Consider the following 21,012-nt stretch of genomic DNA (forward strand, 5'->3'; position numbering starts at 1 on the left):
AAAGGCAGGTTGTGTATTAGCCAGTTATTGCACATGTAATTGCACTTAGAGGTTTTCAGAGTGAGTGTCATTGAGAGCCCTGATAGCCCATGGAAAGACGCTGTCTATTTGTTCTGCTTTGTACACTCCAATGCTTCTTACCAAAAGGCAAGAGGCCTGAACAGGTGGTGTGCAGGATGGTGGTGGTCTTGAATTATCTTTTTTGATTTGGAGAAGCATCGCAAGCAGGGACTGATGGGAGGCAACGGCTTATCTTTTTTTTTTTTTTTCCCCCACTGATTTTGTTACCCTTTGGAGCTTATCTTCACCATCTGTTGCGCAGCTTGAAAACCACACAGTGATAAAGTACACCATTACAATATTTACGGTTCAGTAGAATGCCAAAAGCAGTCTTTCCTTAAGTTTGGTCCTTATAAGTACACTCTTGAGAAAAGGATACACTGCAGTGTATGGTGACCAGGAGATATCATCAGATGAACATGTGCCAAGAAATGTAAAAGAAGTCTCCATTGATGTTTTTTTTTGGTTGTTTGTGACACAGCACTCTGTCAATCTCTGCCCCTCACCCCAGTAGGTTGACTCGTCTCCCAAGGTGATGACGCCCACCAAGGTGGCATCAACTGCATTCTTATTTATTGTCTTGGTGGGGTGGGTGGGGATGCAGTCAAAGGTGTAGATGATATACAGGAATGGGCTCAGCACACAGCCTTGTGCTAAGCAAGAGGGGAGGTGACCTATGGGCAATCTTTTAAGGTTTAATCTTTTAATCCAAGCACAGGTGAAGGAAAGTTTAGTGCAGACAATTTGCATACCCGAATGTCAGGGATGTGGTGTCAAAAATCAAGCTCGAGGTGGCTCGGAGCGGTGTGGACAGCTGTGGAGATTCCACAGCCCTCGCAGACTGGAGTTTTGGTTCCTGACGAGGCGGTGGATGGCATGGCCTGCTAGTTTTATTGAGCTATCCAGCATATGTTGGTGTAGCCACGTTGCTGTGATAATTAATACACAACAATCGTGAATTTGTAACTCCATTTCATCAAACTTATGGATGGGGGATTTACCATAAGTCAGGAGAAGGCTGTGGGGGTCTCAAAACTAGCAGGTCTGCTCTGCAACGCAGCCAAGCATTAACATTCACAAAGCAATATGTCTAAAAAGGATATGTCAAAAGTTCATACAGGTAAAATACTGAAAGACAGTTACTTGCAGGAATCCTTCTAGAAACCTGTGTTAAGACGTTCCCAGACCCATTCTGATTTCCTCAGTGGCCTCAGTTTTTTGAAAGGAAATACTATCAAAGTATTATTGCATTAGAAACTCACATTAATTGTAATATAAGACTGCAAGTTTTGCATGGAATGCAACTCCTTTGTTTTTTATTGTGAAACCTCAAATGAGCACACAGGACACAGTCTGATATTTCATCCTTGCTTTTTTTCTTTGTTCATTCCTCTGGAGATTCCAATCTAAATACAATGATGGACAAACCTTGTGCACAGAGATGCAATAAAAAAGGGTAAAAGCATGCAATCCTATTTTTTTTAAATTGTAGGCATGTAACTTGCTAAATAAGAATTCAGTTGAGTAATCATCAAAGGAAAAAAGACAGAAAGTTGTTGGAAATTAAAAAAAAAAAGGTGTTCAGGTTACAAGTCAGGCGAATCAAATCAAGTAAATCCTCTATTCTCTCAACTCTCCCCAAAAGGAGAGCGTAGAACAAGGCATAGGGCCAAGCAGAAGAAGAGGGAAGTGAGAGCTGGGTGTGATAAACAAAAATCAATAGTTATGTAGGGCAGCTGGGCATTTTTAAACAAGACAGGAACAAACTGTAAGGTGGATTACATACTGTATGTCCATGGATGGTTCATTCATTTGATCTCGACCACCTTCTGCAAAACACCAGCAAAACGGTTAAAAGAAAAGAGTGTCTATGTTTGATAAAAAATATGTTAGAAAAATAGTTGATTTAATTAATGAATTGCTACATTTGGCACAAACCTAAGCTCCAAGGGGAGTTGATTCCAGCAGAGGGCAGCATAATGACTAAAAGACATTTTGCTTGTTTGCGGTTTGCTTACTTTGAACTCTGGGTAACACCAGTTGACCAGACCCTGCATATCTAAGACATAATCCAGGACAGTAATCACCAAATATATCTCTATATAAATTGGGCCCACAGATTTAGAGACTATAAACTGAATCCTAAGCCTTAAATTGAATTATATTTTTAAGTAAGGAGTATTGTAAGTGTTTGAGAAATGTTTCCCTTCTATGGGTTTATGAGCATCCTTGCTACAGAACTTGAATGACTTGTAGATAGCTAGTGCTCTCATTAAGGAGTCCATTAGAGTCATCTACATCAAATACTGTACAATCCTGGATAAGCTTTTCCAAAGCCTTCTTTGACTTTATTTTTTTGCAGTTTGACTTTGTTTTAAATATGCCAGAAAGATGACTTAGTTACCTTTTTCATGTAATTAAGATGAATAACCCAAAATTATTGTTATTGGCTTTTATTTATTTGGTGTTGAAGTAATCAGTGATTCCAATGCCTCTTTTTCTTTACTACCAAAACAATTATTTCAGTTTTCTCTTTGTGCAGTTGAAAGACGTTGTGTTGCATCCAGTTAACTTCATGGAGGAACTGACATAAGAAACTGATAGGACAGTAGTTTTTTGCGAGGTTTCTTGATATATCCGGCCATCATCTGCAAACCTGTGATAAGAAACCCCAAAGTGCTAGAGAATTTGGACGAGGAGGACCATGTAAAGGTTGAAGAGGGGCCCAGGAATTGATCTTTGTGGGACACCACATGGTATGGTGGATCTCTCAGATTCACAATTACAAATTGTTACAATGTAACCACTGCCCTTCAAGCTTAGAGGCAAATTATTATCAAGTTAAAGTTGTGAATTACACTCCCTGAGAGCCTAACCCCTTTTTTTCTGGATGTATTTATTGATCTATATATAGATTCTATAGTATCAAACACTGCACTGTGATCTTACAACATCAGGACTTTACTTGAATAACTATTCAAACAAATGTCACTCTTTTATTTATGAGAACAGTTTCAGTGCTATTATGTGAGCAGGAATCAGTTGATTTATTGTGTCAAAAGTTAGTGATTTGATTAAAAAGCTCCTTAGGAAGGGAAGGTTTGTGCTTGGCCTTGTTGTGCCACAGCGGTTGCGCTGTTCAGTTATCAAGATTTATTAATAATTTTATTCAACAATTATTAATAATTAATAAAGTAGACTATTTATCAAATTTAATTATCAAAATGATTTAATCCTCGGGGCACCACCTGGATTTCCAGGAAAAATGATAACAGCAAATCAGTGAAATAGATATTATTATTCTGCAGAGTAGTACATTTTACTATTATCACTGCAGAATAACCGTTGAAGGCAATTATCAGTTCGGCTCTAGCTCTGTCAAACAGCCATTGTGACGAAATATGTGAAAACAACACAAACAACTTCTCTCATTAAAATCAATCAGAATTTATTTACATCTAGGTACCAAGCAGATGGTAAAAGCAATACCCCAAATAAATTCTGACGACACACTACGTTAAAACATAAAACACTAACCATCAAGAAAACAACAAGAATAAAACGTTAACTGCATAAGGAGAATAAATCAAAACAATAAACACGTGATACAAAACTCCTGATCATCTGTATCTCCAGACAACTGGCTGCATGTGGCCGGCAACGCATTTAAATATGGCGGCGCCCTCGTCACCACGTGCAATGAGACAGGATGAAGGGCGCGGTATTTAAAACCACAAACAAACAATAATAATGCCGGTAGTTGCCGGTGTTACACAGCAATATGCGTGCAGTAACTTCATTAAACACAAATTTAGCTCTGAACCGCTCTAGATTAAACTGATCGCCCAAAACACATGAAACCTCACGCCTTCCGGTCTCCGGATCTGGAAGCTGCGGGCTCTGTCGACTGCGGATCGCGTTTCTGCCGGGGTTTTCCAGTCAGAGTCTCTCTGTTGTGTCTCCTTCTCCCTGAAACCAAACGGGACAGCTGTAGAGCGCCGCCTTGGGCCGGGCCGTGCTTTCGGATCGAACGGAGCCTCTCACGCGCTTCGAGGTGCGGCGGGGCCGTTCACTTGTAGACGTGTGCCTCTTTTCGTCGGTCGCCGAAGCGCGGCCGTCACGGATCCAGGAAATGCAGCTCACAGCTGAGGCGAGACGCCGGCCGGCCGTCCTCGAGACGTCCCGATTCCTGATATTAACAGAAAACTCGGAGCGGGAAAAAGGGGGGGGGGTTCAGTTGGAGCTTTCAGTCCCAGCGGGCTCCCGTATTATGGCTGATGAGCGCGTGGGCATCAGGGACTGAGATGGCAGAATGCTTCTCGGTGGATCTGGGTACGCTGCCGGAGGTCTTCTTTGCAAGAGAAACTTAGAAAGGTGAAAGTTAGTGGGAGATCGGAGCCGGTAACGCCGCAGGGGAGCAGCGCTCCGGGCCGCAGCTGGCCGTACGGATCCCCAGTCCGGATCCCGATGTGGGCGTGCCTCGTAGTAGTTACTTAATGCTGAAGCATTCAGGTTTCCTTTTTTGTTGGGGCCTTTATTTTTTGCACATGACTCTCTGATTGCACATGAGTTACATGCAATATATAAATATATAAGGATCACAGTTAGTGATATAACCAACAATAAGAACCAGACGGTTTCATAAAGGTTAAAGGAGCTCGAGGCTCCTTTTAAGAAATGAGACTCTCTAGCGCCACCCTTCACCACGACGGCAGCCGGGGGTACTGCAGCCAACAGTGAAGCCGGCACGGGAGAACGGGGAGAACGTGCATGCAGCGTCATGTGACGTCACATCCGCAGCCCAGCGCAGGAAATTTGGGCCCGAATTGCAGCACATTTTGCATCACACGGAGAGATACACTAGAGGGCTCATTCTTTTGGGTTTGGAACGCTTCATCTGACATTATTACTAGAAAACTTAAAACGTATACAAATTTTTTTCATAAATTCTGCCTCAATCCGGCCTCAAGCTCCTTTAAGTGAAATTTACAAAGCTCATCTGGTTGCAGATATAGCGCGTCAGCCATGTGTAAGGTTAGGTATAAAAAGCCTAAAAACCAAACACATATTTCAAGTAATGTTCTTTTTTATTATTACTTTTATTCATTTATTTTTGTTACAACAAATACATGGATATTTTCTTGTTTATGGTGCAGCATTGACCATTTTGCAGACTGTCACAAAAGGAGCAGGAGCAATTAATTTGTTAATTCACATCATTTAAAGGCAATCCATTATCAGCTGAAATTTCATAATTGTGACAGCGGCAGGCAAGGCAAGGCAAGTTTATTTGTACAGCACATTTCAATACAATTCAAAGGGCTTTACATAAAAACCTTAAAAAAATCGCTGTAGAAAGTAAAAGAAGTATTTTTTTTAAATAGTTATCGTCATTACAAGTCTATCTGTGCTAGACTTTGGTGCGCAAAAAATGTCAAAAACTGGTATAGAAATAATATAACATGGAAAATAGGAGAGGACACAGAAAAAACAATCTTGTAAAAATTGTGAATATTCTATAGAGAAGGCAGGGTTTACTTCTTTCTGTTGTGCAGCCTTAGTGGTAAAAATTTTAAAACTTGTTGAGCCAGTTTTGTCAATTTCCAGATGTGCCAATTTTAACCCTTTATCAACAACTACAAGTACAGAAAACAAAATAGGTTCACATTGACTATCATAGAATGCCTATAGTTAAAATAAAATGTCAATTAAGATCAGCCTAATACATGTAAAAATAACTTTATATTACACATTTTACTTTAAAATATAAAATATTTAATACAAAATATACAGTGAAGAATTTTTATGTACAGTTGAAGCTGATTCTCATGTGATACCTGATTTTTATGCATCTCGTTTTCTTCCACGCATGCAGGAATCCTGTGTTAAGTTTAGTCAGGCTGGTTCTCTTCTCGGCTCCTTCTTTCTGAATGTCTTTCTGAGTTTAGAGATTAGGAGATTTCTGAACTTGTCGCCCATGAAGAAGTAGAAGACAGGGTTGATGACACTGTGCAGGAAGGCCAATGGTCTGGTCAAGATGTACAGAGAATCTATGTATTCTATTGAACATGTTTCCACCCCTGCCCAGGGCTTCTGAGATGCTATCCTCACATTTCTCAGCACGTGGTAGGGGGTGTAGAGAATCAGAAACATGGCAGCAGCTGAGATAGCAACTCTAAGAGCCCGTCTGTATGATGTCCTGTGAGCTCTTTCCTGCATCTGGAGCAGGTGGGCAATTTGATAGGAAAAAACACAAAGTGCAATCATAGGGAGAATGTAACCAGTAATTGTTAACCCAATGCTGTAACCTAAGGGGTTGACATCTCCTTTTAGGCTGCCAAAATCATTGCAGAAGCTCCAGTTTTGTGTTTGTAAGTCCTGGAGCATTAATGAGATCATTGGGGCAATTTCCACATTGACGGCCACCCAGCTCAACCCGGTCACAATCAGGGCTGTTCGTGGCCTCAGCAGGTAATGATTCCTAGTTGGATGTTTTATGAGCAAGAAGCGGTCCATGCTGAGCCAAACCATAAAGAGGATGGAAGAGTAAAGATTGACATGTAGGACGTAGCGATTGACAATGCACGCGTAGGTCATAGTTTCTACCTGATCATTTGCATAAAGGTAGGAGAGGCGTGGCAATGTACAGAGGAAAATAAGGTCAGACACCGCCAGATTAAAAAGATAGATATTGCAGCTCTGCCACTCCTGCAAACAAAAAATATAACCAAGTACGACCAAGAGGTTTCCAGGGAAACCAATGCAGAACTCGATTCCATAAAATGGTGACAGATAGTACCTCTTCAGGGCACCGTCTAGCTCTGTGCAGCTGAGTGGCTACCATGAAAAAGAAGAAAGAGGAGAAAAGAAGGAAATAAGGGGGTGGAGGAGGGAATAGGAAGACAAAAATAAGTAAATTATGATTAAAACAAAAGATTATGATCTGGAATGACATTCTCTATGGACAGTTTCTGCAAGTCGCACCACATGTTAATGATAAGACTTACCATTATGCGGTTCTCGTAGAGTCTGCTGGCTGTCAGGAGTGTGACCATGAGCAGGTGCAGCCACTATTTGTACACTGGAGACAGTAAACAGAGAAACTGAGGGTAATATGACATGGCTGGAACATCATCGACATTCATTTTATGGTTTTAACATACTAAAACTTTGTGTGTCTCATTTGCATTTAGGTCAGCCAAAACTAGACATCACAAAATAAATAAAAAGTTATCATTAGCTATCAAGCTCAATTTAATAGCTTATTTAAATTTCTTTATTCAAATCTGTCTTTATTTTAGTATATAACTTATTTACCTTCCCATTTCAGAAGTCAAGCCCAGTTCATGTTTAGCCATTTAAAAGCCTTTAAAGATGGGATGGCATATTTTAAGTTGAACAGAATTACACTATTTATAGCTTGTACTGCTTTAGGTTCTTCCTCATTCAACCATTTTCATGCTTTACATTACCCCAAACAATTTTATTTTCTAAGACAAATGTTGGTCTTTAGACTCACATGAGTCCTTCCTCTAAGCTTTAGACATCAAAACTTTTGTTTCTGTACCTCTAAGCTTTAGGCCTATAAACCTTTGTTTCTGTACCGAAGACAGGTTAAAAAGGTGCTTTGTTTTTAAAATTATTTTATACATTTATACATATCTAAGTATATTTAATAATATGAACCGTATGTGTAAGGGTGTAAACAATCAGCCAGAATGTTACAAAAGTGAAATGAATAAATCATTCATCTTTGTCCAAACTTCATTCTATAAAATTGTACTTACAATAGTGTTGAAGACCTTTGTGGAGGATTCACATACAACTGGTCTCTTACCAGCTGTTTTGAAGTTTATCTAATTCTCTTACTTCCCTAAATGGCTAAAATATGCTCTTTATTTGGAAAAATGCAGTCATGTATTTCCTAACAGTTTCAAGTCAGCATGTATAAAACCACACATTTGCTCATATTAGATGTCAAACTTGATGCACTGATATTACGTGCTTTTCCAGCATGTTCTTCTTATTTGTTTACACTTAAGTTTACACTTAAAACCCACCATGTTTAAAAAAAGTTTCTCACTCACACACAGACATGAGAAACCAACAAAATAATCAAGACAAGTAAATTAAATTCCATTCCATTTCAATCCAATTATGATTAGATATGCCAACTTTTTGGGGAAATGTACTCATTTGTTGTCAACCCCACTTGATAAAAGGGTATATGAGTGTATACCTTTCTCTTTTTTGTGCAACCATAACCCAGCTGGACACTAGCCTAACTTGGCATATTTCCTTGAAGTGGATGGTAACACCTACAGTAGCATACAGTAAGTGATGAAATAAACCACCAAAACACCTGGGCGCTGTTATTTCTTTCAGGAACACTGAAAAGCTAAACATACAGTATTTAACAAAGACTAATACATTGTGAGTCATGCATTATGCTGACTATCAATATCACTTATCTTTTCAAACTGGGCTGCAGGATGTATTTTCTATTATATCTGTTATCTATTAGAACTACATAGAGTGTTTGTGTTCTGCTGTCTTATCCTGAGATGTCAAGCTTTGCCACTGATGGCAACAATTGTACTCATTTGCCGCAGAAAAGATTTTTATTTCTGTTGCCAGCTTCTGTTGGCATTGAGATGACAAACTCCACGTTTACACCACAATGCTGTGAACTAATATACCTGTAACATCAGTCATCGTAATGCAAGATTCACAAAGTCACTGCCCATGTGTAACAGTGCTCATGCATTTAAGTAGTGCCCCCAGTTATCCATTAAAAGTTCCATATGTGGATCTGTTTATTAGGATGCTGCATCTCATTTTGCATGACTATCTTTACAGAAGGTAATCGACAAGTCACAATGCGTAAACAACAATGTTTTGGATTTATTTGCAAGTTTATATTTTCACTTAAGTTGGTAATATCAAATCAGTTCAGCAATTCAATTCATCCATATCTATATACTCATTTATTTCTGATTTGCTTTCTTTGAGTGAACTTTCAGGGTGTACTGAAACTGAAACTGAACTATCCCTGAATAGGTCTCGGGTCTATCGTAGGGCAGACAGACCACACAGACTCACACTCACCCCTAAGTGTGGTTTAGCAATTAACCAGACACCAGTTCCAGCAACCAACTAGCTTCTCTATAAAGAAAAGCAAAACCCATTTAAGATGCTGGTTAGATAGAGAACTTAAAAACAAGTTGAAAGTTTAGATGAAACTGCTGTTCAGTGTACAGTTCGGGGTCCGGTCATTTCACTTTCCAAGCTGACATATCAGAAGCAGAAGTGAGATTGTCACATTGTCACTTCCTTCCAAGTTTTATTCAAGTTTGCTTTATAAAGTAGCATGACACGGCGAATTAAATGCTGTTAATCTTTTTTTGATGGGGAGAAAAGTGTTTCCCATAGTTGATGAAAACAAAACAGCTGAGAACCTCAGAATATAAGCTTGGCTGACTACAGGTGCAGACTGGTCCTCTGCCCAAATAAAGATTAACGTTGGGAACACTAATGTTTTGTCTACTAAAATGTATCATCCTCTGTTTCATTGTCATTCTGCATCAAGACGCCTGATGTACAGTATATTTTTCTGACCCTTTTGCATGCAATTGCTTAATTAAATCTACTGAAATCAGGATCATCTATCCTATTCACTCTGTTTTCAGTCCAGTTATTCACCTAGTTGGAAAGAACGTGTTAAAGACATTTAGAAGGTTTTTCCACAGTTTATCCATTTTGAAACAGGACAATAAAACTGTGCAGGAGTTTATCACACAATATCAAACAAAGCAATCGATTTTTGTTTCCAATTTTGCTGCAGTATTTTCCAGTAAACACCAACTATTATACAATTTGGCCTGAGATGCTGTGTATTTTGCATGCAATATAGTGTATTTCATAAAAAAAAAAAAGACAAAATGTATTTAGAGCCCATGTATTTTCCCGCGCGAGGGCCCGTTCATCGATGCTTGCAGCTTTAATTTCCTTTTTATCTGCAACATGGAAGTGTGAATGTTGGATCTTGTGAAATATTTATATTCTTGTTGTTTTTCACACTTAGCTTTGTGTTAATGTTGGCTCAAACTAACAATGCTAATAGCCGAGATAATGAAGTGGATGTTTATGTCAATGAAACATTCAAAGCCATTGCTTTGTTAGTTGAACTGTTATAATCAGAAATTCAGCCACTTTGCTTTGTGTAGCAAAGGGTGTACGTGGGCAGAGCTGCAACTAGTTTTGCCTGTCTAGCCACGGTCATCAGCTACCTTCAATGTCAAGTTGTATTCTGATGTGGCTCAACATTTGACAAAATATTATCCGTTGACCACAAACCTTAAATGTAGCACTCCTCCATACTGATAAAAACATAAAAACAGGAGAGGGCTTTTATTTTTAAAAATATTCAAGTTTCTTGAAGCCACAAACATGCCTCTGAGGGGAATCTGTTTTTTTTCTTCCGTACCCTTTTGTACTTTGTTTATACTCAAAATATATGAATGAGGAGCTCAAAGGTCTACAACTGCTGAGCTGTTTGAAGTAAATGTAGCGTGTCCTCATCCACTCTGTTGCTGTGCACACTCAGGAAGTTTAATGACCCTTTTTCTCAAATAAAATTCGTCTTTAATACCCAATAAAGCTTTGTATTACTCGAGATAACACTTTTTTTGTTGTGTTGTTGTTGTTTGTAAAGTGATATTGATACCATAATATCACCTTTGAGCAATATTTAATACCACAGTGTATTGTATTATGGTTTTGGGACAACTATTATGTCTATTATAAAACATGTGTGCTGATTGTGAAGATGGGAATAATTTAAAATGTGAAGAGTTGTTTTTAGTTTCTTTTTTATAAGGGTATTGCTATTACCTGAAAGATTCCATTGTGCCTCTCTTTTCCCTTACATAATTTAAGACATTTGCACAAGTGAGTCCCTAAAAGCTCCCCAAAGTGAAAATCATGACAGTTCAAATCTTCTAAGTGGAAGTCACCAAAAACTTAGTTTTTTTTTTTTTTTTTTACAGTACATGGTAAAACTCTACAACTGAGATTTCTTACGCTCACATGTTTTCTCAACCATCACATATTCTATGTCATGTCGGTCTTCTTTTCAGCAAACTCTTTCAGGAAACTATGCATTTTATCATACAATTTTGATGAGAAGTGGATCATCTGTGCTCTAAGAGTTGTGTTGGTCTTCAAGAGTTTTAGCTTTAATCATGTAACATATTTAAAGTCATCCAAAACAACTTGGTGATTGGACCAATTGAGCTGCATTTTTTTTTTTCAAATTTTAAATTTATAAGCTGTAGAGAACTTTATTTGGTTTATAGATGAGGGTAAATTATAGCAAAAAAAAAAATTATCTTTAAAGAGCTTGAATGGAATCATCCTGCTTGACTATGAGGCTCCTGCATAAATGCTCACAGCATTAACTGTTGAGCATGGTAACAATTCATGTTAAAGATCTTGATGTCTCATGGTAATTAGAAATCACTAAATGAATTAATTTAAATAGAATAAGTATAAATAAATACCAGTTTACCCCAGCTTTATTTGATAACTCCTCTGTTATTCTTTGCAGCAAGTTACGTCATGTTTTTGATATGCTTCTTTGAAACATCCAACTAATTTCCACTTAACTACCACAAATACATTTCTTAATCAGTTTCCAATTGAATCACATACTGGAATTTGACTTTGATACTGATATTTGACTTCTGCATGCAGGCCCCTAAACTGAAGTGAGATGTCACGTTCTCATCTTGTAATCAACTACAGCTGATCGTAACAGTTTCATTTTATATCAGTTTATGTTTAACTTCCTCACAGCCGGCCACCAATTTTTTCTCATTGGACATATAATCCTCAAAAAATTAACATTTCAAATTCAATAATCAGGATTAACGTGCAAAAGCCTAAAAATTGTATGTTTTTATCATCAAACTATATTTGAACTAGGATGAATTCCTCATTAATCAACCTACTCTTCTGTAGTGGCAAAGATTTGCTAATTAAAGCTTGGCTGAATTTGCTCATGCTAACCTATGATGCTAATTAATATGATTTTACATTCATTCTTATAAATCTTTTCCAAATATCTTCCTTTCAGGTGTTGCTCCAGAAATATCCAATCTGAAACAAAGACCGGCAGAGCTATGCTGGCACCCATGGTTCCTCACCTGGGATAAATTTATTGCACATAGGGATCAAGGAAAGATTGACTGGGGATTCTTCTGACAAAATGAGGGACTTTTTCCCCCCTAAACATGCTCCCAAAAGTCACCAAATTTTGCACGCAAGCCAGGCCTGGCGAAAAATGTGATATTTAATGGTTTGCATTAATGGGCGTGGCCTAATGGCTCAACAGTGCCCCCTAGAAAACTTCATGCCTCAAGTCCCACAATACGGTTTGACGTACATGCATGAAAATTGGTGCACACCTGTATCATGTCGCAACTTAAAGAAAAGTCTCGTGGCGCCATGGCCGAAACCGAACAGGAAGTCGGCCATTTTGAATTAATCGTGTAATTTTGGTGCAATTTATGCCATTTCTTCAGCCGCTTCTTCGCCCGAACCGTAACGTGCACCCAGGTGTGTTATACATCAAAATGTGCATCTTGATCCTGCAATGATGCGCATTACTTTACTCAGTCAAAAGCGTTACCGAGGCGACGATAGACGCCAAAAAGCGCGCCCCCCCTTCATCTGATTGGTCCATATTTGATAGTCCTTACTTTCTGCCATTAAATGGTTTGACATAAAGACTCGTGGGTGGTGTCATCAGACTCGGTATTGAGTACTTGACCTTTATTGGTGAAAATTGCACGCGTGAGGGCCCGTTCATCGATGCTTGCAGCTTTAATTTCCTTTTTGTCTGCAACATGGAAGTGTGAATGTTGGATCTTGTGAAATATTTATATTCTTGTTGTTTTTCACACTTAGCTTTGTGTTAATGTTGGCTCAAACTAACAATGCTAATAGCCGAGATAATGAAGTGGATGTTTATGTCAATGAAACATTCAAAGCCATTGCTTTGTTAGTTGAACTGTTATAATCAAAAATTCAGCCACTTTGCTTTGTGTAGCAAAGGGTGTACGTGGGCAGAGCTGCAACTAGTTTTGCATGCCTAGCCACGGTCATCAGCTACCTTCAATGTCAAGTTGTATTCTGATGTGGCTCAACATTCGACAAAATATTATCTGTTGACCACAAACCTTAAATGTAGCACTGTGATAAGACTGTTGTACAATGAGGAAGGAATTGTTATTTTTTTCAACATAGAAAAAAAACTATGCCTCACATGTTGTACAGTTGAAACTCAGCTGTCGTTGAAAACTCTTTTAAAAACTACAATCAAAGGTCAACTTATACATGTTTCAGATTTTGGGATATGGTGTGAGAAACAAGTTAGGTTGTTTTTACACATCAGGGGCATGCAGAGCCCTCTGCCAAGATATTTGTGTTTGCACTTCCTCCCTTCCCTTCACTGTCACAACCAGCACTGACATCACCTCCAAGCAGGCGTGGGGCGCCAGCATTTCCATTGTGGGTGGGCCAACGTAATTTTACAATTAGTTAATAACTGACTACTGACATAGAGCTGAAAATGTCAACTTGATTGTCTCTGTAGTTCTGATAGCCTAGGCCGTTAATGATGAGGCACGAGCTGTTGCTATTAAGTTGCCCTTGAAAAAAGGAATTGTCCCGTATTTATAAACTAAAGTACGCATTCCGTATTGAGCTGAAAAGGGACGCACTTTGTCCCATATTACTGTGAGAGTCAAATAGTCATAAAATGCCAATGGAAAATGGCATTGAGCTGTTGAGTTCATAACTCATTTTTTCTGTTTTATTACAACTGTAGCCTACAGTCATGGCCTTTGAGGCACAAATATGTTTACCAGTTTTCTACAGACTTTCTGTTTGGACTTTTGTTATTGCACTAAAAATGTGCAAAATTACAGAATGGATGTTCTGCTTTCTTTCTATTGTTTTATATAAATGTATACAATTTTAAGTTAAGCAGGACAGATTTCTTTTTAAGAAAGATACTTATTTTATTCAGTTCATTTTGTTATTTTGTATTAAAGTGAATTGCTGGATAATATTTTGTATTCCATGTGTTCATGGCATCCAAAAATATGCATATAATTCAATTCAGGTTTGAGTCAAACAGTTAAAAAATCGTTTCACTCACAAAAAAGGGGCTAAAAAAATTCACCACAGCAGGAAGGGTGAAGGCAATCGGTTTGGCCGGCCCTTGCCGATGAGGTGTCCCTTATTTATTTTACAGGGAGTTGGCAACCCTAGTTCCTATAAGCTTTGACAGCGCTGTGCCGCTCTCAATCCAGTTAATAATTAATGTAGCTCACCCAGCATACCCCCCATAGCAGTGGATAAAACATAGTTGGCGACAACTTTTGTTCTCGCCGCCAGAGCGGTCACGTGGTTCATGGAAGCCCCGAAAGTTCTGATATTGATGTTGATGTTCACAGTGATATTGAATCACTGTGAATACATCAATGTCAGTTACATGTATTGAATGGCTGGATGACAACTAGAAGCGTAATTAGACAAGCTTTTCTGTGTTATTTTGAGAGGGGGGTGGGGGGGGGACTTTGCTTCATGGATTGCAGATAAATTAGCAACTGAACTGTAATCTGGTGCAATGCATCTCTTGTGTAGCACATATAAAAAGGAAATGGTTCAGTACAGCGAGGGCTGCCATGGGGAGAGGTTGATGCCAACACCTCTGCTTAATTATGATTTCTGTTTTTTGAGTTGCTTTGTTTTTGTTTATAGACCTAAGTTGTCCAGGCCTGGAACCACATTAAAACTTTAATTTACATTTGCAAGCCTGCCTTCCGTCTGTCATTTAAGGGTATTTTCTTACTGACAAGTAGCCTTTTACAATCCACTCAGTAACAAAATGGATCGCTGCAATTCGCAGACACTGGATTCCAGGCACCGAAACGTGGATTTGCGGTTCCCATTTTGTATCAGGTGATGTTGGATTTTTGGCCCTCCTTGAACCGCCACCTTACTGTGGTGGAGGGGTTTGTGTGCCCGAGTGATCCTAGGAGCTATGTTGTCGGGGGCATTACGCCCCTGGTAGGGTCTCCCATGGCAAACAGGTCCTAGGTGACGGGCCAGACTAAGAGCGGTTCACAACCTTGTCATGAAGAAGAAGACATTGAGGGCCGCTACATCGCCCGGATCGGCGTCACCGGGGCCCCGCCCTGGAGCCCTGGGGCCTGGGGTTGGGGCTCGTAGGCGAGCGCCTGGTGGCCAGGTCTTTGCCCGTGGGACCCGGCCGGGCTCAGCCCGAAACGGCGACGTGGGCCCGCCTTCCCGTAGGCCCACCACCCGCAGGAAGGTCCATGACAAGCTGGTGCCATGTGATCTGGGTAGCAGTCGTGGCGGGGTGCCTCAACGACCCAATCCCTGGACTAAAACCCTCACAGTGGGGGCATGGAATGTCACCTCGCTGGGGGGGAAGGAGTCGGAGCTTGTGCGTGAGGTTGAGAGATACCGGCTAGAGATAGTCGGGCTCACCTCCACACATAGCTTGGGCTCTGGAACCCAGCTCCTTGAAAGGGGCTGGACCCTCCACTACTCTGGAGTGGCCCAGGGTGAGAGGCGGCGGGCTGGTGTGGGCTTGTTTATAGCCCCGCAGCTCAGTCGCCATGTGTTGGAGTTCACCCCGGTGAACGAGAGGGTCGTTTCCCTGCGCCTTCAGGTCGGGAAAAGGTCTCTCACTGTTGTTTGTGCCTACGGGCCGAACGGCAGTGCGGAGTACCCGGCCTTCTTGGGGTCCCTGGGAGGGGTACTTGATAGTGCTCCAACTGGGGACTCCATTGTTCTACTGGGGGACTTCAACGCTCACGTGGGCAATGACAGTGATACCTGGAGAGGCGTGATTGGGAGGAACGGCCTCCCCGATCTGAACCCGAGCAGTGTTTTGTTGTTGGACTTCTGTGCTAGTCAAAGTTTGTCCATAACGAACACCATGTTCAAACATAAGGGTGTCCATCAGTGCACGTGGCATCAGGACACCCTAGGCCGGAGGTCAATGATCGACTTTGTTGTTGTTTCATCTGACCTTCGGCCGCATGTCTTGGACACTCGGGTGAAGAGAGGGGCTGAGCTGTCCGAGTGGACAATGTTCTCTGCCTCCATTGTCGACGCGGCGGCTCGAAGTTGTGGTCGCAAGGTCTCCGGTGCCTGTCGTGGCGGCAATCCTAGAACCCGGTGGTGGACACCGGAAGTACAGGACGCCGTCAGACTGAAGAAGGAGTCCTACCAGCCTATGTTGGCCTGTGGGACTCCTGACGCAGTAGATGGGTACCGGCAGGCCAAGGGAGCCGCGGCTCGGGCGGTCCTGGAGGCAAAAACCCGGGTCTAGGAGGAGTTCGGGGAGGCCATGGAGGAAGACTTTTGGTCGGCCTCGAGGAAATTCTGGAGGACCGTTCGGCGCCTCAGAAGGGGGAAGCAGTACTCTGCCGGCACCGTTTATGGTGTGGGTGGGGAGCTGTTGACCTCGACTGGGGACATCGTCGGACGGTGGAAGGAATACTTTGAGGATCTCCTCAACCCGACTGACATGCCTTCCACTGAGGAAGCAGAGAGTGGGGACTCTGGGGTGTGCTCATCCATCACCCAAGCCGAGGTCACTGAGCTGGTTCATAAGCTCCTCAGTGGCAGGGCACCGGGGGTGGATGAGATTCGCCCTGAGTACCTCAAGTCTCTGAATGTCGTAGGGCTGTCTTGGTTGACACGCCTCTGCGACATCGCATGGAGGAAGGGGACAGAACCGCTGGAGTAGCAAACCGGGGTGGTGGTCCCTCTGTTTAAAAAGGGGGACCGGAGAGTGTGTTCCAACTATAGGGGGATCACACTTCTCAGCCTCCCTGGGAAAGTCTACGCCAAGGTACTGGAGAGGAGAATACGGCCGATAGTTGAACCTCGGATTCAGGAGGAACAATGCGGTTTTCGTCCCGGTCGCGGAACACTGGACCAACTCTACACCCTCCGAAGGGTGCTCGAGGGTTCATGGGAATTTGCCCAACCAGTCTACATGTGTTTTGTGGATCTGGAGAAGGCATTTGACCGTGTCCCTCGTGGCATTCTGTGGGTGGTGTTCGGTGAGTATGGAGTCCGGAGCCCTCTTTTAAGGGCTGTCCGGTCTCTGTATGATCGGAGCAGGAGTCTGGTTCGCATTGCCGGCAGTGAGTCAGACTTGTTCCCGGTGCATGTTGGACTCCAGCAGGGCTGCCCTTTGTCACCGGTCCTGTTCATAATTTTTATGGACAGGATTTCTAGGCGCAGCCAGGGGCCGGAGGGGATCCGGTTTGGGAACCACGGGATTTCGTCTCTGCTTTTTGCGGATGACATTGTCCTGTTGGCTTCATCGGACCGGGACCTTCAGCATGTGCTGGGGCGGTTTGCGGCCGAGTGCGACGCGGCAGGGATGGGAATCAGCACCTCTAAGACCGAGGCCAAGGTTCTCCACCGGGAAAGGGTGGCGTGCCTTCTCCGGGTGGGTGGAGAAGTCCTGCCTCAGGTGGAGAAGTTCAAGTATCTCGGGGTCTTGTTCACGAATTGAGAGAACGATGGAGCGGGAGATTGACAGACGGATCGGTGCAGCGTCCACAGTTATGCGGTCGATGTACTGGACCGTCGTGGTGAAGAAGGAGCTGAGTCGAAAGGCGAAGCTCTCGATTTACCGGTCAATCTATGCCCCTACCCTCACCTATGGTCATGAACTTTGGGTAGTGACCGAAAGGACAAGATCGCGGATACAAGCGGCTGAGATGAGTTTCCTCTGCAGGGTGGCTGGACGCTCCCTTAGAGATAGGGTGAGGAGTTCGGTCTCCCGGGAGGAGCTCGGAGTCGAGCCGCTGCTCCTTCACATTGAGAGGAGTCAGCTGAGGGGGCTTGGGCATCTGTATGCCTCCTGGACGCCTCCCTAGGGAGGTGTTCCAGGCATGTCCCACCAGGAGGAGACCCCAGGCAAGACCCAGGACACGCTGGAGAGACTATGTCTCTCGGCTGGCCTGGGAACGCCTCGAACTCCCCTCGGAGGAGCTGGAGGAAGTGTCTGGGGTGAGGGAAGTCTGTGCATCTCTGCTGAGGCTGCTGCCCCCGCGACCGGAACGGATAAGCGGCGGACGATGGATGGATGGATGGATGGATTTTTGGGTAGCTAACGTTAAACGGTCAAATCATAAAGTTCGGTGTCCTCATCACTTTAATTTTGCCAACAATGCCCCGGTAGCTTCCAAGAGATGGTGCATTACAGCTGGATGAAAATGTGGGGGACATATTGAGAAGCAGCTTTTCTATGTAGTTTGAACTTAACATAAAAAATTAAAAGTGCGGTAAAAAACATTAAAGCAGGTAACGCTATTATCACAAACAATTTCTAAAGGAATTTCTCACAGAATTTATTAGTCCAAGAAAAAAAGACAAAAACACAGTTCAACTCATACAGTAGTTCAAGGACCTGTGGTCCAAAGATGAAATTATGTGACAGCTCGGAGAAATGCTTGAAACTTTGCAAACTTTTCTTATCTTTTTTTTAAAATCTTTTTTTTCTTTCTTATCTTTCATCTTCTTGTCAACCAGCTCATTGACAAAAAGGAAAAAGATTGTAAATGAACCATATAAAAGACCTGTGATTCCCACTGATTTCTGTGAATTTTCCTGCTGTATCACTGGAGCCACAACCTGGGCCAGGAACCCTCTAAAGCCGAGATTGATTACGCGCTTACTTTCCAAGTGTTGCAGCCAAAAAAATGTTTAAAAACATTTGAAATGAGAAACTAGGAAAATTAAAGCCAAGGAAACAGATGACACCTCACTCTTCTTGTGGGTTTTTTAAAGTGACTGCATTTGAAAGTCAAAAGGCTAAATGTATTCACATTTTGTCTCTTAAAATATACCGTTGGGATCTACCAAAAGAAGCAAAGATTGTTCCTGGTATAAAAATAAAAGTGGACATAGTCACTTTTACAGTAGCTTTTTCATCCAGAAGAGAAGTATTTAAATAAATCATACTAACATTTGCGGTCACACATTTGCAGTCTATACTGCACCATTACGTACCATTATTTATCCAAGGTGTACCTAGCCTCACCTCTGTTGCCGACTGGGAAAAGCTCCAGCAGACCCCTATGACTTTGAATAGGACTGTAGCAGGTATGGAAACTGAATGAATTATTTACAGCTGATGTCAGCACCTGCCATGACAGCAATAATGTTGCCAAAAACGGAGCGTACACATCCAAACGGTGAAAGTTAATCTGTAGTAATATATTTAGATTGCTAGGGGATTTATATAACAAAAAATAAATGAAGCAATTCAATTAGATCATTACTAATTAATTCTACTATTAGTTTGCAGAAGGAAATTAGGCAGCTAACAAGATATGATTACCATAAAAACCCACAAAAACATGAGTGTCAAATGTATTCACTTATTTACTGTGTTTTTGAATATGAGAGTGCATAGTTTTCAACAACCTAAATTCTGCGTATAAATGTCTTTTTCAATGTTTGTTGGTGTTTTGAATATCATGCATCCAGCATGCTTCAACAGGTCTGCTTGTTTTCCTGCTCTCCATAGGTTGAATCAGGCATTATTGAAAAGAATTTGCTTTGTTCAGAAAATACTTTTTTTTTTTCAACAACCATGGGTCTAGCAGCTCCCGTCTACCCTCTCTCTAATAGTATAACCTCCCACTGATTTTTCTCTCTCAGTTGTTAGTGGTACTAAGATGACATTCATTCAAAGATAATTACCCTATTTTAATTGTCCATGACTGAATACTGTTTTAATGAAAACAGCTTTTCATATTCTTACCTGTTATGTTTGTGGTCAAGGACGAACCCTCTTCCAGCAGCCTCATGCAGTTCTAATACTGAAATGCTGCAGGCACCTGTCCAACAGGAGGGAAGAAAGCAAACATAATACTTGCGGCAAACTGTTGTCAACCAGTGCTAGAGCAAATACACCTACTGAGCCCTTGAAATAGTGTTTTCATTTTCCTTTTTTTGAAACCTTCAATTTTTGAATGCTTACGATCAGATAACAAAGCCACTCTACATTGCAATACGTCGTCTGACCAAATGAGAGCAGATTATCACAAGATAATTTACATGTCAGTTGCTGGAAGCAAAGTGCACCTTCGACAGGAGAAAGTGGTATTTCAACTATTAGCACTGTATTGTTGGTGGCTTTTTTTGTCAGATCTTTAGGCATTTATGGGGTCAGAAGTTGTGTTGCTACAGAGTGGCTTTAAATGTTAATTGAAGGAAAAACGTGAGATAAATCCGGAATAAAGGACATTTTATTACAACAAATTTATATCAGTTCTTTTATTCAATGCTGATAGAAATGTCAGTAGAATTCTAAGTTTGTGCAAACAGCAACACAAGTATGGATAGATTTGTTTTACATTTATCTGCAGTTTTGATTCCAGGTCATGCTTAAAGGGTTATTAGTAAATATTCTCATGCAACAACTCTTTTCTTCATCTTGCGTGGAGTTTAGTTTTGTGTCTGCCTGGTATTCAAAATATGATTTTGGGCTGTTGCGGATGAAAGACTTTCATTGTTATGAATTGGTAGCAATGTTTTTTTTTTTTTTTTTTTTTTTATACAGTAGCCACAAATCATCTCACTTCCATTGCACAATGTAAGTTCCACAATGGTCATCTTCACAGTCTTGTGAGCAAAGGTCGTTTGAGATCATTTTCTAACAGTGTCAGAAATCCCATGACTTAGTCTACTGACTCGCTACTTAAAATGCAATCTTATATAATTTATTAGTGAATGCCACTTGGGACTAATCCAAAGACAAAATAACACGGACACAAACCGTAAAAAATTAAGCCTTGAATGCCTCACATACCTCTCCTTTTT

At 41.3% G+C, this 21,012-nt stretch overlaps 2 protein-coding genes across 4 annotated transcripts in view; one reads left to right on the plus strand and one right to left on the minus strand.

Annotated features, from left to right (window-relative positions):
• LOC133441826 (neprilysin-like) overlaps window positions 1–21,012 on the plus strand; it is a 466,475-nt gene that overhangs the window by 18,787 nt on the left and 426,676 nt on the right. The gene's annotated exons all lie outside the window — the stretch shown is intronic.
• On the minus strand, window positions 4,766–19,998 carry LOC133442385 (succinate receptor 1-like). 3 transcript variants are annotated; one of them, XM_061720365.1, is made up of 3 exons: window positions 19,952–19,998; window positions 7,068–7,141; window positions 4,766–6,897 (listed from the first exon to the last, which is right to left on the minus strand). In XM_061720365.1, exons 2-3 carry the CDS (start codon window positions 7,113–7,115, stop codon window positions 5,956–5,958), a joined length of 990 nt encoding a protein of 329 aa, XP_061576349.1. In that variant the 5' UTR covers window positions 7,116–7,141; window positions 19,952–19,998; the 3' UTR covers window positions 4,766–5,955. The 3 variants fall into 3 exon arrangements, with proteins under 3 accessions (XP_061576349.1, XP_061576348.1, XP_061576347.1); XM_061720364.1 differs by lacking the exon at window positions 19,952–19,998 and adding an exon at window positions 7,848–7,894 and having other exon boundaries at window positions 4,767–6,897; XM_061720363.1 differs by lacking the exon at window positions 19,952–19,998 and having other exon boundaries at window positions 4,767–6,897; window positions 7,068–7,194.

The sequence above is a fragment of the Cololabis saira genome, chromosome 4 (assembly GCF_033807715.1).
Source record: "Cololabis saira isolate AMF1-May2022 chromosome 4, fColSai1.1, whole genome shotgun sequence".
In the NCBI taxonomy this organism is placed as follows: domain Eukaryota; kingdom Metazoa; phylum Chordata; class Actinopteri; order Beloniformes; family Belonidae; genus Cololabis; species Cololabis saira.